General features: G+C 37.2%; 1 protein-coding gene across 4 annotated transcripts in view; it reads right to left on the bottom strand.

The window, feature by feature from the left end:
* SLC35D2 (solute carrier family 35 member D2) overlaps positions 1 to 15,817 on the bottom strand; it is a 52,684-nt gene that overhangs the window by 22,287 nt on the left and 14,580 nt on the right. For 3 of the 4 annotated variants that reach the window (XM_061163667.1, XM_061163669.1, XM_061163670.1), the window contains exons 4-6: positions 10,310 to 10,377; positions 4,449 to 4,520; positions 3,018 to 3,086 (exon numbers count right to left, since the gene is read on the bottom strand). In XM_061163667.1, coding sequence (XP_061019650.1) covers positions 3,018 to 3,086; positions 4,449 to 4,520; positions 10,310 to 10,377 — 209 coding nt within the window. The remainder of the gene's footprint in view (positions 1 to 3,017; positions 3,087 to 4,448; positions 4,521 to 10,309; positions 10,378 to 15,817) is intronic. The other variant, XM_061163668.1, reaches the window with a different exon arrangement.

Below are 15,817 nucleotides of genomic sequence, written 5' to 3'. Positions count from 1 at the left end.
GGGTTACAACTGGCCTGCAGCTAAGACTGCACTCATCACCCGTAGGAAGGTTATCCATTCTGTGGGTGCTGAGGAAAGAAAAAGTGGAGAATTGCTACTCCAAGCTGGCTCTTGGGTAGAAGTCAGATGTTTCAGGAAGCACTATTTACCCCTTCAGCTCATTAGAGTTATCACATATGTTAAATATGAGCTGAATTCATACCAACTGCTTCTGGAATTGTGCCTTCACACATACAGTACCTGAACTGCTATTCCTCATCAAAGACTTACATTTTTATAAACTGATTTTTGTAAAAGTCTTCAATGACTTTTAAGTCAGTGGTTTTCAAACTGAGCTCCAAGAAACCTAGAAAAGAGAGGAGGCCCAGTGGAGACCTCAGAGCCCTGTAGGAGGAAGGCATTTTCAATAGAACAATTCCCTTTTTAGCTACTTTATGTATCTATTTTATGTAAGAAAATAGTTTGAATAAAAGTCTTCATGACCAAAACTTAGGCTCTAAGTGTGTCTGCTTAAGGTCTGTACCAGCACTGAAACCAAATAGGCCAGCTTTCAAGGGAACTGAGCTCAGACATAGCTAGAATTGGAGAAGAGGAAATTACAGATAAAAATTCAAATAATAAACCCTGGCCTAGGTAAGGGACTAAACACATTTATAACAATAATTTGTTGTTCAGTTGCTAAGTCATGTCTGACTCTTTGCAAGTGCATGGACTACAGCACACAAGGCTTCCTTGTCCTTCACTATCTCCTGGCATTTGTTCAAATTCATGTCCATTGAGTTGGTGATGCTATCTAACTATCTCATCCTCTGCCATCCCTTTCTCCTTTCGCCTTCAATTTTTCCTAGCATCAGGGTATTTTCCAATGAGTCATCTCTTTGCATCATGTGGCCAAAGTATTGGAGCTTCAGCTTCAGCATTAATCTTTCCAATGAATATTCAGGGTTGATTTCCTTTAGAATTGACTGGTTTGATGTCCATGCAGTCTAAGGGACTCTCAAGAGTGTTCCCCAGCACCACAGTTCGAAAGCATCAATTCTTTGGCACTCAGCTTTCTTTATGGTCCAACTCTCACATTGCTACATGACTACTAGAAAAATCAGCTTTGACTATATGGACCTTTGTTGGCAAAGTGATGTCTCTGCTTTTTAATACGCTATTAGGTTTGTCATAGCTTTTCTTCCAAGGAGCAAGCATCTCTTAATTTCATTGCTGCAGTAACCAACCACAGTGATTTTGGAGCCCAAAAAAAGAAAGTATGTCACCGTTTCCACTTTTTCCCCTTCTATTTGCAATATAACAATAATAAACATCATTATTATTGCTAATATCTGTCACCATCTACTAGGATGGAAACTCCACAAAGGCAAGAATTCTTGTCTGTTTTATTAACTGCTGGATTCTTCAGCACACAGAATGATGCTTGGAATACAGAAAATGCTTCAAAATGTTTCTATTGAACTCAGCCATAAATTAGAGTGAATCCTGCCTCACTATTATCTCATTTAATTCTCACAAGTGACCGTATTAGGTGGGTGCTATTCTAATCTGCACTTAACAGTCAAAATAACTGAGACATAGGGAGGCTGACTAGCTTGTTCTTAGTTATCCAGCTGGTAAGTGAGGAGACTAGAATAAGGTTCCAGACATCCTGGCTCTGTAGCCCATGCCATTAATTTGGATGATCCAGAACTCTTGTTTCTAAATGAGTTAATGAAACTAGTTTGACTGAAATTCCTCCAACCTTTTCTTTCTTCCCTTCACTTCATGTAGGTTTTTCTCTTCATTACTGTTGTACCTCCATATCCACAGGGGATTGGTTCCAGGACCCCACACCTCTACCCCCTCCACTTGCAGATACCCAAATCTGTGCATGCTCAGGTCCCTTATATAAATTGATGTGCAAAGTTTGTATGCAACCTATGTTGTTGTTGTTGTTAGTCACTCAGTCGTGTCTGTCTCTTGACCCCATGGACTGTAGCCCACCAGGCTCCTCTGTCCATGGAATTCTCCAGGCAAGAATACTAGAGTGGGTAGCCATTCCCTTCTCCAGGGGATCTTCCTGACCCAGGGATCAAACCTGGGTCCCCTGCATTGCAGGTGAATTCTTTTACGATTTGAGCCACCAGGGAAGCCCTAATCTATGTACACCCTCCCATATACTTTAAATCATCTCTAGATTACTTATAATACTTAATACAATGTAAATACCATGTAAATAGTTGCCAGTACATAGCAAATTCAAGTTTTGCTTTGGGGGATTTTCTGGAATTAAAAAAATATATTTTTGATCCACACCTGGTTAAATCCACAGATGCAAAAGCCTCAGATACAAATGGCTAAATGCATCATAAATGAGGAAACAGGCCCAGAGAGGTTAAGAAAGAGCTGACAGACAGCAGGGTTAAGTTTCCAACCCAAGAAAAGTAACTGAACACATACTTTAAACACTGTGCTATAAAAGGAGTCTGAGTGCCTGCTTTCAGATGCAAACTTGAAGTCCTTATTCCTGGTCAGGCTTATTAATGAATAAGATAGCAGTCATACACTGGTACTGGCTCATGTCCCAAACATACAAATACATTTAATGAGAGTATTCCACCCTTGGAAATACTGACCGCTAAGGCATTACCAGATGCTAAAACAAATCAGCATATAAGGGCTTTATAAATCTGTTATATTCTTAGCCTAAGAACTTCTCAAAACTCTTGGTAAAATTTTTATATTGAAGACAAACATTCAGTAATAAAAGTACACAGTTCATTCCTTTTATGAAGAAAAGCTGTATTAATATCTTGTAATGCTCTCTATACATATTTCTCGAAAACGTTCTGGCCAACTTGGAACTCAGTTTGACTTTCACAATAATATATGGAGGTTTCACTAACATCAACAGATTTGTCTCTTAGCTGTTCAATTCAACTGCAACCAGATGGAAAATGAAAAATGAGGACAGGGCCAGGCCTGTTGTCAAAGACACAAAGGAGTTATTGAGCAGAAATAGTCCAAAGTCTTACCCAGCTGCTATGAAAGCACCAAGAATGATGGCAAAGACACTGACAATGATGTTCAAGGAATATTGTTTCCTGTAATAAATAAATAGTGGATGGATAGATAGGTAGATAGATAAAGAAAAGGAGGAGGAGAGGAAAAATATAAATTATACTTTTAAATAAACTGAGAATAGACATTGTTAACAGTTTTATAGCTATCATAAAATCTAATGGACAATGCTTTATGTCAAAAGAGCACTAAAAGCACATTAAATGGATTAGTAAATCAAACCAAATTTACTCTAATTCTTAAGTATTTGTCTTAATCTAATTACAAATGTATTTCTCTGTTCTCACTAGAGAGATGCTGGGACGAAATGTATAAGAGGTGAAATAAGTCAGAAAGAGAAAGATAAATATCGTATTCTAATGCATATATACGGAATCCAGAAAAATGGTACTGAAGAATTTATTTACAGGGCAGCAGTGGAGAAACAGACATAGAGAACAGACTTATGGACATGGGGAGAGGGGACGAGAGGGTGAGATGTGTGGAAAGAGTAACATGGAGACTTACATTACCATGTGTAAAACAGAGAGCCAACAGGAATTTGCTGTGTGGCTCAGAAAACTCAAACAGGGGCTCTGTATCTAGAGGGGTGGGTTGGGGTGGGAGATGGAAGGGAGGTTCAAAAGGGAGGGGACATATGTCTACCTATGGCTGATTCATGTTGAGGTTTGACAGAAAACAGCAAAATTCTGTAAAGCAATTATCCCTCAATTAAAAAAAAATAAGCAGAAGAGCTCCTGCTGGTAGGTCTAGTTGGTTTGTACTTTTATCAAGCATCCAAAGATTAAGATAAAATTCAATAGTAAAACTTAGAACACTGGACCATCATCCTAATTTCATTGTTAAGTAATCTCCACAGCAAAATCAAGAATCACCATTTTAGAGTCAACCTGAATATCTTTACATGAAATTTTAAAATCAACATTATAAGGATTAATTTATTCTGATGTTACATCATAATTACTGCATCAGAATGAATTTCCCTGATCTCCTGCACACCTACTATAGTATAGCACACATACTATACATGTGGACAACTATATCTTGCCATTTCAAAATCAACGTATATTCCATTCAGCTCAGAAAACAGATTTACATCTGTTTTGCAGTGATTGTTTTTTTTAGAATTTTCTACTACACATGCATATTACTTGTCTAATTGTAAAATTATAACTTTAAAAAAAAACCACTCATAACATGTTAAGAAACCATGGAAATAGGAGTCTGCTTTTAAATGAATAAACCATTGGCCCTTAAGTTATTACAACAAGCACTTCAAACCAACTATTTGTAAAGATGACTAGATGCTGAGAAGTTGCTAGGTAAAAATAATGTGGGCGTATGGGGAGAGGACAGCAAAGGAAGAGAGGAAAAACAAAAATCACCCGAGTATGATGGTTTCCAGCAGTAAAGTAAGTGGAATGGTAAACTTCCTGAGCACAGTGAACATCGGCAAGCTGTCAGAAAAGAATCAAGTATAATAACATCAGACAACAAGTATTTTTTTAATGTTTCACATTTTTAATTAAGCCCATTAATTTTCTAAATTAAATATAAGGAGTTAACTTTAATTATCACATATGTTACTAAGTCATATAAAATAATAAAAAGAAATGGAAATTTAATAATTTCATGCCACTTTTACTTATTAGCAATTCAAAACATCATACTATCCAACTACTACAAAGTGTTGAAACTGCAAAGATTGTGTTAAAAGATTATATGCAACGTGAGCCAATATACCCTTTGACAAGACAAGTTAGGACTAGGTATGGATAGTCATTAAATGGTCCTAACCTCAGATCTAATTACTTCTTGTCAGGAAATTTACCCTAAGATAATAACTCAAAGAAAAGGAAAAATTCATGTGCACAAAGATGTTCCCTGCAGTTGTGTCTTTGAGGACAATATCAGAAACAATCTAAATATCAGACAAGGCAATGATCAAATAAATTCTGGTTAAATCCACTTGAGGGAACATTATGCACTAATTCTATAATATAAAACTTTACCACTCTTAGAAAACAAACGTTAAATAAATCAAGGAGGTAATGAAACTATGTAGAGTCTACAAGTGTAATAAGATACATCCTATGTACAGAAAGAGACAAAAATTAATACTTAAAATAGTATGCAAGAGGATAAAATTATAGGTAATTTTCCCTAAAAACTTTATGTAAAAGGCCACATTCACTGCCTTTTAAAAATACTTATGAACCTTTCACTCAAAACCCAGAGATTCCAGGACATAGCTTAATGCACAGCCACAGAATGCCAAGACTGGAAAAACCCACCTCCATCTGTTTCCAGTGTGACTCTCAGAAGATGGGACCTAAAGAAGGAAAGTCAGAACCTTAAGGGAGAGGGGGCAGCTCCTCCTGACCAGACCTGCGGAGGGTTTTCCCACGACAACCAGAGAGCAGTGCAGAAAGAATTTTCAGAAACTTTATATCCACACTTAAAGATGTCTTATGAGACTGGTTTGAATGGCCTTTTTCAAAGCAAGATTAAAAAAAGTCATTATTTTCAATTAAATTCAAAAAATATTTTTAGATGATGCCTTTAAAAGCAGCAAGGGAAATTCCCCGGTGGTCCAGTGGTTAGGACTCTGCACTCTCAGTGCCAAAGACATGGGTTCAAGCCCTAGTAGGGGAACTAATACCCCATAAGCTGTACATTGTGGCCAAAAAAGAAAAAAGAATAATAATAAAATAAAAGCAGATATGGATACTTAACAGTAAAAAGCTGAATGTTCTTCCCCTAAGATCAGGGATAAGACTAGGATGTTTCCTCTCATCACTACATCTATTTCATATCGAGCTTGAATTTCTAGATAGGGCAATTAGTCCCTCCCCCCCCAAAAAAAAATATAGTTCGGAAAAAAAGAAAAGAAAGTTGTCTCTATTTTCAGATGATATATATCTAGAAAATCCTAAGAAATCCACCATAAAATTATTAGAACAAATGAAATAAGTATGCATGAAACAAAAAGAATATACAAAAATCAATTGCACGTCTATACACTAGCAATGAGCAACCCAAAAAGGAAATGAGCAATCCAAAAAGGAAATTAACAATTCCCTTTATGATAGCATCAAAAAGAACAAAATTCTTAGGAGTAACTTAACAAAAGCAGTGTAAGAACTGGAACACACTACAAACCACAAAATATTGTGAAAAGATGAAAGAAGATTAAATGGAAAGACACTCCATACTATGGATCAGAGACTTAATGTTGTTAAAATGGAAACATTTCTCAAATAAATCTATAGACTCAGCACAATCCCTATCAAAATTTCAACCACTGTTTCCTCCAGCAATGGACAGACTAATTCTAAAATCAGTGTGAAAATGCAAGAAAATCAACAAACCAAAACAATCTTGAAAAAGAAGACCAAAGTTGGTGGGCCTAATTTCAAAACCTACTACAAAGCTACAATTTTCAGTATTATCTAGTACTGGTTTAAAGTTAAACATTTAATCAAAGCATTAAGATTGAGAATCAAGAAATAAATCTTTCTAATTAATTAGAAATGTTAAATTAATTTTTAATAAGGGTATCAAGACCATACAATGGGGAAATAACAGTCTTTCAATAAATAACACTGAAACAACTCAACATTCATATGCAAAAGAATGATTTTGGACCCCTACCTCATTCTATATATAAAAAATTATCTCAAAATATATCAAAGACCCAAATATAGGAAAACTATAAAACTCTTAGATGAAAGAATAGGATTATATCTTTATGACCCCAGATCAGCCAAAGTTTTCCTAGACACAATACCAAAAGCAAAGCAACAATAACAAAAAATAGATATATCAGACTTTACCAAAATGTAAATGTTTATAAATAGATAACATATGATAGATCCAAAGGTTGTCTAAGTAGACTCTTAGACTAAGGAATGAAATTTTGATACATGCTACAACATGGATGAAACTTAAAAACATTACACTAACTGAAATGAACTGGACATAATAAAAGGACAAATATTGTATGATTCCATTTGTATGAAATATCTAGAACAGGCAAATTCATAGAGACAGTAAGTAAAACAGAGTTTACCAGGGCTGGGGGGGAGGGGGAATGCGGCATTATTGTTTAATGGTATAGAATTTCTGTTGGGGATGATGAAAACTTTCTGGAAATAGGTAGTGGTGATGGTTGCTCAAGATTGAGAATCTATGTACTAAACTTTCCACTTAAAAATGGTTAAAATGTTTATATTAGGTATATTTAACTTTAATTATTAACTAAATTTTTAAAAACTTAAAACTTTTGTGCTTCAAAGTATACCATCAAGACAGTAAAAAGACAACCCACAGAATAGGAGAAAATTTTGTAATTATGTATATAAAAAAGCACCTGTATCTAGAATATATAAAGACTTAAAACTGAATAATAAAAAGATAAATAACCCTATTAAAAATAGGCAAAGGACTTGAATAGACATTCCTCCAAAGAAGCCATGTAAATGGCTGATAAGCACATGAAAAGATGGTCAGTATCATTAGTCATCAGGGAAACGCAAATCAAAACCACAGTGAGACACCACTTCACAGCCACTGCAACAGCTACAATCAAAAAGACAGACAATAACAAATTTGGCAAGAATGTAGAGAAATTGTAACCCTCACACATTGCTGGTGGGAAAGTAAAATGGTACAGCCACTTTGGAAAACAGTTTGGCAGTTCCTGAAAATGTTAAACACATACGGCTCAGCAATCCCACTCCCGGGGATGGACCCAGTTGATAGCACTTAATCGGGCCCAAAATCATGGAAGGTGTCTTGGTCTTTCTTTTTCTCATACCCTGTATGTTATTCATCAGGATACTGTGTTAGCCCTTCCTTCCAAATATATCCAGCACCCATACTATGGCCTCACTCTCAAAACAAAAATAACCAGGGGACCCTTGGAGAAATGGCAGAAAAAGTCTGATAAACCCAGACATCATGTGCCAGGAAGCAAGGAAGTAATCAAAGCCTACAGGAGCCCTAGAACACAGTAGCCAACTCAAAGAGCTCCCACTGACCTCAGATGATACAATTTAAGCATCAAAAGAAGATGCGTATAATGAACTAAAACATTAGGTAAATGAAACAAACAGCTCAGTGGAACAGAACAGACAGCCCAGAAATAAACCCACACAAATAGAGTCAACTGATCTCTGACAAAGCAGTAAATACAGTTCAAGGGAGAAAGACTAGCCTTTCAAACAACCGGACATCTCCATGTAAAAAAAAAAAAAACTGAATCTAGACACAGGCTTTATACCTATCACAGGCTTTAACTTCAAAATGGACCATATACCTAAATGTAAAACATAAAACTTCTGGAAGATAATGTAGGAGAAAATCTAGATGACCTTGGTTTGGCAATGAGTTTTTAGATAAAATATCAAAGGCATAATCCATGAAAGAAAAAAATGATAGTGGAACGTCATTAAAATGTAAACTTCTGCTCTGAGAAACAGTGTTAAGAGAATGAAAAGGCAAGCTATAGACTGAGAGAAAATATTTGCAAAGTGTGTATCTCATATGGGACTTGTAAATAACAATTCATGAGTTAATAATGCTGGTAAAAAACAAAACAAAAAAAAAAACCCAGCAGTTCACTACTGAAGGTGACACAACACTGGCTTATTACTCTGAATGCTTGTAAATAGAGCTTTTATCCTGCCTTTCCTGTATGAAATGGTGAATGAAAATTTGTACTCACTGAGGAAGTTTAGATAATAATTGCAGAAGGGGAGATATAGTTTAGAAAACAATTTGTAATGAAATAATGTATCTATACAATGATCATCAATGTGTGCTAAACTCATTAGGTAAAAAATGGATGGGGAACGTTCTAATGAAGGAACCAGACTGACCCCTTAAAATCATTAGACAGAATTTTTGATCAATTAAATATCATTAGAAGTGGGATAAAACATTATGTGCCCTATGAAGTGATGCAGAAGAAAGAATTCAACATCACTAACAAACTGATCTTGTCTGAAAAACTGAATCTGAATTTGATTAAGCCTCTAGAACCAACTACCAGTTTACTGAAAACAGGGGAGACAGAAATACCACTTGACACCATGTAGAAGCAATTTCCTTCCTTTCTCTTCAGTCTTAACTTGCGGAAAGCCTTCATCTTCCTTTTCTGCTATGCGTGCAGAAAAGTACTGAAGAACACTTCTAATAAAGATGTTTCTAAGATCACTAAAAACAAGAAACCCTCATCTACCCAGACCCCCAGTGCAAGAGCGGGGCAGCTATCAGGGTAAGTGAAGGCACTCCCACACTGCAAGTGGGCTCAGAGACAGGCCAAGAGGTTACACGGCAAGACAGCAACAGCACAGGAAGCTTTAATACAAATTTGAGATAATTAAGGAAAATTGGCTGACCTAATCCCAGAAAGAAACAACTCAAAGGCATAATCAGAAACAAGATTGCACATTTCATTTTTCACAACCGCCACAATCTGCCCTCTCCAATCAAGAGTGAAAGGCAACAGGCCCCATTTCGCACTTCTCAGTGGTCTATATACTTTCTCCTTCTGGTCTACTTCCTACCTGCCTCTTTTCTACTCTTCCTATACTAACAGACTTTATTCCGCTTCTGTCACCCTTTACATAAACTTGATTTTCTCATTACTCATATCTTTTTCATAAGCTTCGTGTCCCGAATGTGTATTCATTAGGCTACATATTTCACACCACATTTTCCAATTTATAGGATGACTTGTTCATTGTACACTTCCATTTTCATTTTTATAGTGACTATTAACAAAGTAGTCAAAGGACCATAAAATAAATGCAAATGCAAATTTCAGAAATATGTATCACATACTTGAAAATAATACGTCATTAATTTTTCCTTCTACCAAACTTGAACTATACGAAAACTGACTGAGTATTCCTGCTTTTATAAAACTGTGCTGGAATTAAAAGTTACACAGAACCACATTCGTATAAATGAATCTTCCTGGAAAATCTCATACATTCTCTATCTTGATTTCTACAGATCTCACATTCTATCTTCAGACTTGGACATAAAGAAAACTATATTAGCTTTTTAACATTTCTAAAGCATTATCAAACTCAAAACTACCTTATTTCCTTAAATTATGAAATATTATTATCTTCTATATATAGCCCAAGAAATATCTTGAAAAATCAGTTTATCTCTGTGACACTAAAAGCAAACTAGTGAAGAATCACCAAGCAACCATTATTTTGCACTCTACCTTAATTTACTTGTGCTTGATAATCCACTTATGTGGTTTCCAACGTAGAGGAGAGGCAGAGGAAACAGCTTCAATAAAAAAAAGAAAGAATATTTGGTTAGAACTCCAAAAACACTTTCCTTCATTAATAAAGATGGTGACATTTACTCCCCATCAGAAAGCAAATCATCCAGAGTTCCTTTCCTTGCAATGAGTGAATTTTCCAGAATCCAGAACACATATAAGTTTCTCTATGTGATCAAAAAATAGGTCTGCAGTGATATTCATAATGCTAGTGGTGGTGGGGAAAGTGGACAGAAACAGAAATATTGACCTTGCCCATATTAGCAGAATGTTTCCCTAAAACATAGCTCTGAACAAGCACCTCTCTTGGTGGAGACCCCTAGCCAGGTTGGTGAGTTGAGGATGGGTGCTTATAGTTTATAAACTCTATAAATACAGCTCATGAATGAGGTTCAGAAAGCTGTTGAAAAAGTGTGCAAACTTCTGTTATCTAGGCATATAAGCATTTTTCTGGATGAAGACAAAGATTCATATCTCAGTGATGTGTCAAATAATGACGCTTTCAAAAAGTTGTGTATGCTGGCCACATTACTTTGCCTTAAAGGCCTAGAATAAGTAAAGATCTACCAAGGTTAAACAATGTAACCTGTTCTTCCAAGAAGGAAGCATCTTTTAATTTCATGCTTACAGTCACCATCTGCAGTGATTTTTGGAGCCCCCCAAAATTAAGTCTGTCACTGTTTCCACTGTTTCCCCATCTATTTGCCATGAAGTGATGGGACTGGATGCCGTTACATTAATTTTTGAATGTTGAGTTTCAAGCCAACTTTTTCACTCTCCTGTTTCACTTTCATCAAGAGGCTCTTTAGTTCTTCTTCACTTTCTGCAATAAGGATGGTGTCATCTGCATATCTTAGGCTGTTGATATTCCTCCCAGCAATCTTAATTCCAGCTTATGCTTCATCCAGACCAGCATTTCACATGATGTACTATGCAAATAAGTTAAATAAGCACAGTGACAATATACAGCCTTGACGTATTCCTTTCCAGATCTGCAACCAGTCTAACCATGTCCAGTTCTAACTGTTGCTTCTTGACCTGCATACAGATTTCTCAGGAAGCTGGTAAGACGGTCTGCTATTCCCACCTCTTTAAGAATTTTCCATAGTTTATTGTGATCCACACAGTCAAAGGCTTTGGCATAGTCAATTAAGCAGAAATAGATGTTTCTCTGGAACTCTCTTGCTTTTTTGATGATCCAACGGATGTTGGCAATTTGATCTCTGGTTCCTCTGTCTTTTCTAAATCCAGCTTGAACATCTGGAAGTTGACAGTTCACGTACTGATGAAGCCTGGCTTAGAGAATTTTGAGCATTACTTTGCTAGCACGTGAAATGAGTGCAATTGTGTGGTAGTTTGAGCATTCTTTGGGATTGGAACGAAAACTGACATTTTCCAGTCTCTGTGGCCGCTGCTGAGTTTTCCAAATTTGCTGGCATACTGAGTGCAGCACTTTCACAGCATCAACTTTTAGGATTTGAAATAGCTCAACTGAAATTCCATCACCTCCATTATCTTTGTTTGTAGTGATGCTTCGTAAGGCCCACTTGATTTCACATTCCAGGATGTCTGTCTCTAGATGAGTGATCACACCATCGTGGTTATCTGGGTCATGAAGATCTTTTTTGTACAGTTCTTCTGTGTATTCTTGTCACCTCTTCTTAATGTCTTCTGCTTCTGTTAGGTCCATACCATTCCTGTCCTTTATTGAGCCCATCTTTGCATGAAATGTTCCCTTGGTATCTCTAATTTTCTTGAAGAGATCTCTAGTCTTTCCCATTTGATTGTTTTCCTCTATTTCTTTGCAGGCTTTCTTATCTCCGCTTGCTATTTTTTGGAACTCTGCATTCAAATGGGTATATCTTTCCTTTTTTCCTTTGCCTTTCGCTTCTCTTTTCTCAGCTATTTGTAAGGCCTCCTCAGACAACCATTTTGCCTTTTTGCTTTTCTTTTTCTTGGGGATGGTCTTGATCGCTGCCTCCTGTACAATGTCATGAACCTCTGCCTCAGGCACTGTGTCTATTAGATCTAATCCCTTGAATCTATTTGTCACTTCCACTGTCTAATTTGTCACTTCCACTGTATAAGGGATTTGATTTGTGAAGGGGTGTGAGGAAGTGAAACTAACACATCCCCCTGTCAGAGGCTTGCCACTCTAGGAGATATTTGCAAGAATTAAATGGTCTTTTTACTTTTGTTTCCTTACCTCCCCACCATCTCTGATCCATAAAAGAATCTGGCATTCAGGCCTCAATAAGACAGTTATTTTGAGGCCTAGCCTGTCTTCTTAGTCAGCTGGCTCCCCAAATAAAGTCCCTTCTTTGTCTCAATGCTTCATCTCTTGGATTTATTGGTCTACCGTGTAGCAAGTAAAGTCAGCTTGGACTCCTTAACACAACCACAATTAGAAAGCATTTATTCTCTGGCATTCAGCCTTCTTTATCGTCCAACTCTCACATCATACATGACAACTGGAAAAACCATAACCTTGACTACACAGTTTTAATTAACAGTAATCTTTTGAAGTTCCAACTACCGCATCTTTGTTGCAAAAAATTTTACATATGCTGGCTCCTCCCTTACCTCTTTGGAGCACTCTCTCAGATCTATCTCAGCTGAGAGACTGCCTCCTGGGCTTAAGTCCTCGTTTTGCCTTCAAAATAAAACATAATTCTCAACTTTCAGGTTGTGTGTTTTTTTCTGGTCAACAATATTCTGGTTAACAGTGTACAACGGACTCAATCATACAGCTGGTGATATTACAGTTTCAGAGGTTCTTAGGTATTGAAGAGAATCAGTTGCCCCTACTACCATATAGAATTCAAAATAAAGGCAGTACTGACTTCTAGTTTCTGACAACCTTGGGCAAAATTATTTGTGCTAATACCTCTGCTGAAAACAATTAAAAATGCTAGGCAAAATAATTTAAAACCTTCATAAAAGCATGAAAGGACTAGGAAGATAGTGAGGAACTCCTAGGTCAAAAATAAAGGGAGAAGAGAAACCCAGAGAGAAACAGTGGAAGCCAGAGATAGCAGAATTACATCTTTGAAGCTCTGCCAAAGCAGAATTCAAACAAGAATATATTTCAAAAACAAAGGAATTTTTTTTCCTTTTTCAGACAAAAATGAAGAGAATTTAAGCAGACCATCAGTAAATTCTAAAGAAGACAGTTTCAGTCAGGAGGAAAGTGGCAAGTGTGAGATCCACAAAGGAAAGAAAAACAAAGGAAGCAGTAAATATAAATGGACATTTTTTCAAAAGAAAATTAAAATGTATGATGAGATCTAGAGTGTTAAAGCACTTAGTGGCAAGAGCACATAAGTTGGGAGGAAAGGTAAATGGAGTGAAAGTCCTTACATTGTTGATAGGGAGAATACATTCACCATTATAATCTGGTAAGTCAGGCATGCCTGTTTTGAATTCCAGGGAAACACTAAAAGAAGTGAAACAAGAATTCCACCTAGTGCAAGTAAACACTTTAATGCACCAGGAAGTTTTAACCAACTTAAAATGTTAGGCACCTATGGGAATTCCCTGGCAGTCCACTGGTTAGAGCTCTGTGCTTCCACTGCAGGGTGCAGGGGTTCGATCCCTAGTCAGGGAACTAAGATTCCCACATGCTATGTAGCAGGCCAAAAAAAAAAAAACCAAACACCTAGGCACCTAATCATACAGTCTCAAAATACAGGAAACAAAACAAAAAAACCTAACAAGTCCCAAGAGAAACAGACAAATCCATAATCAGAGATAATGGCTGTAACAGTATCTCCATTCTCACACACTCTTAAAGTGTGACTTTGATACTCCCTTCCACCCAGAGGTGGGCTTCCCTTGTGGCTCAGCTGCTAAAGAAACCACCTGCAATGTGGGAGACTTGGGTTCGATCCCTGGGTCGGGAAGATCCTCTGGAGAACTGAAAGGCTACTCACTGCAGTATTCTGGCCTGGAGAATTCCACGGACTGTATAGTCCATGAAGCCTCGAAGAGTCAAACACAACTGAGCCACTTTCTCTTTCCATCCAGAGGTAGGGTCTATGTCCTAACAGCAAAAGGTAACTAGGACATAGATAAAAGGCATCTCAAATAAACCTCCAGCAAACAACATACTTAATGGCAAAATATTAAAAGCTTTCCCTTTGAGATCAGACAAAAATGCCCAGTATTTACATTTCTAACACTGAATTGTAGGTCCAATGCTGTACAGGAAAGCAAGTAAAAGAAATGAAAGAATGTTGCAGATACAAAAACAATATACAAAAGAAAGATGCACATGTGTACCTGAGAAATGGACTATTTCATGCTATATTACTAAACAAAGGTCATCAGCTATTGTAGCCATCACCTGTGCAGCCACAGTCCATGGTGAGCTGGAGGCCTACGGGAATTCAGGAAGGAAAGAAAACCTGCCATGCGGGGCCATCAGACTGCAGTTGCTCCCACATGAGACTTAAGGAAATTTAGGATATGAAAAGAGGATACTGGCCCAGATAGCTGAGGTGCATATCAAAGGAATGATTTCCAAGCCCAGATTTTGCATCTTCTTGTACACAGAAAAGTGCTATATACCTTAAGTTAACATATTTGGTTTTCTTTAATTAACAGTACTTGTTTGAAGTTCAGACTATCTTCACTTTGTTGCAGAACTCCTATATGTCCTAGCTCCCTGCCTCAACTCCTCAGAGCGGTTCTCTCACGATTACTTGAGATGCTGCCTCCCAAGCTTGAAGTCCTAAAAATTTCCGCCGAATAAACTACAATTCAGAAATTTAAGGTTTGTGAACAATTTTAAGTCAACATACCTCTAACTTTCCAAATAATCTTTTTTTGCCCGTGCCTTGCAGCATGTGGGATCTTAGTTCCCTGACCAGGGATCAAACCTATGCCATCTGCAATGGAACTGCAGAATCCTAACACAAGACACCAGGAAATTTCCCTGTTTAAATGATATATGCAACAACAACACAACAAAATCTACTTCTAACAAAAAATATCAGAACTCTATGGCAACCTACTCCAGTATTCTTACCTGGAGAATTCCATGGACAGAGGAGCCTGGAGGGCTACAGTTCATGGGGTTGCAGAGTCAGACACGACTGAGCAACTAACACACACACATATATAGAGAAGATTATAAAACTTTACTGAGGACAAGTTTAAAGGGAGTATGTGCTTTCCTGGTGGCTCAGATGGTAAAGAATCTGCCTGCAATGCAGGAAACTTAGGTTTGATCCCTGGGTCAGGAAGATCCCTTAAAGAAGGGAATGGCAACCCAGTACAGTATTCTTGCCTGGAGAATTCCATGGACAGAGGAGCCTGGCGGGCTTCAATCTGTGTGGTCACAAAGAGATGGACACAACTGAGTGACCAATACTTTCACTTTTATGTACACCATGTACATAGATTGTAAGATTCAACACTTTAAAGATGTCAATTCACTCCAAA

This window comes from Dama dama, chromosome 16, assembly GCF_033118175.1.
Source record: "Dama dama isolate Ldn47 chromosome 16, ASM3311817v1, whole genome shotgun sequence".
Lineage (NCBI taxonomy): Eukaryota > Metazoa > Chordata > Mammalia > Artiodactyla > Cervidae > Dama > Dama dama.
This window is presented reverse-complemented; position numbering and strand designations above follow the sequence as displayed.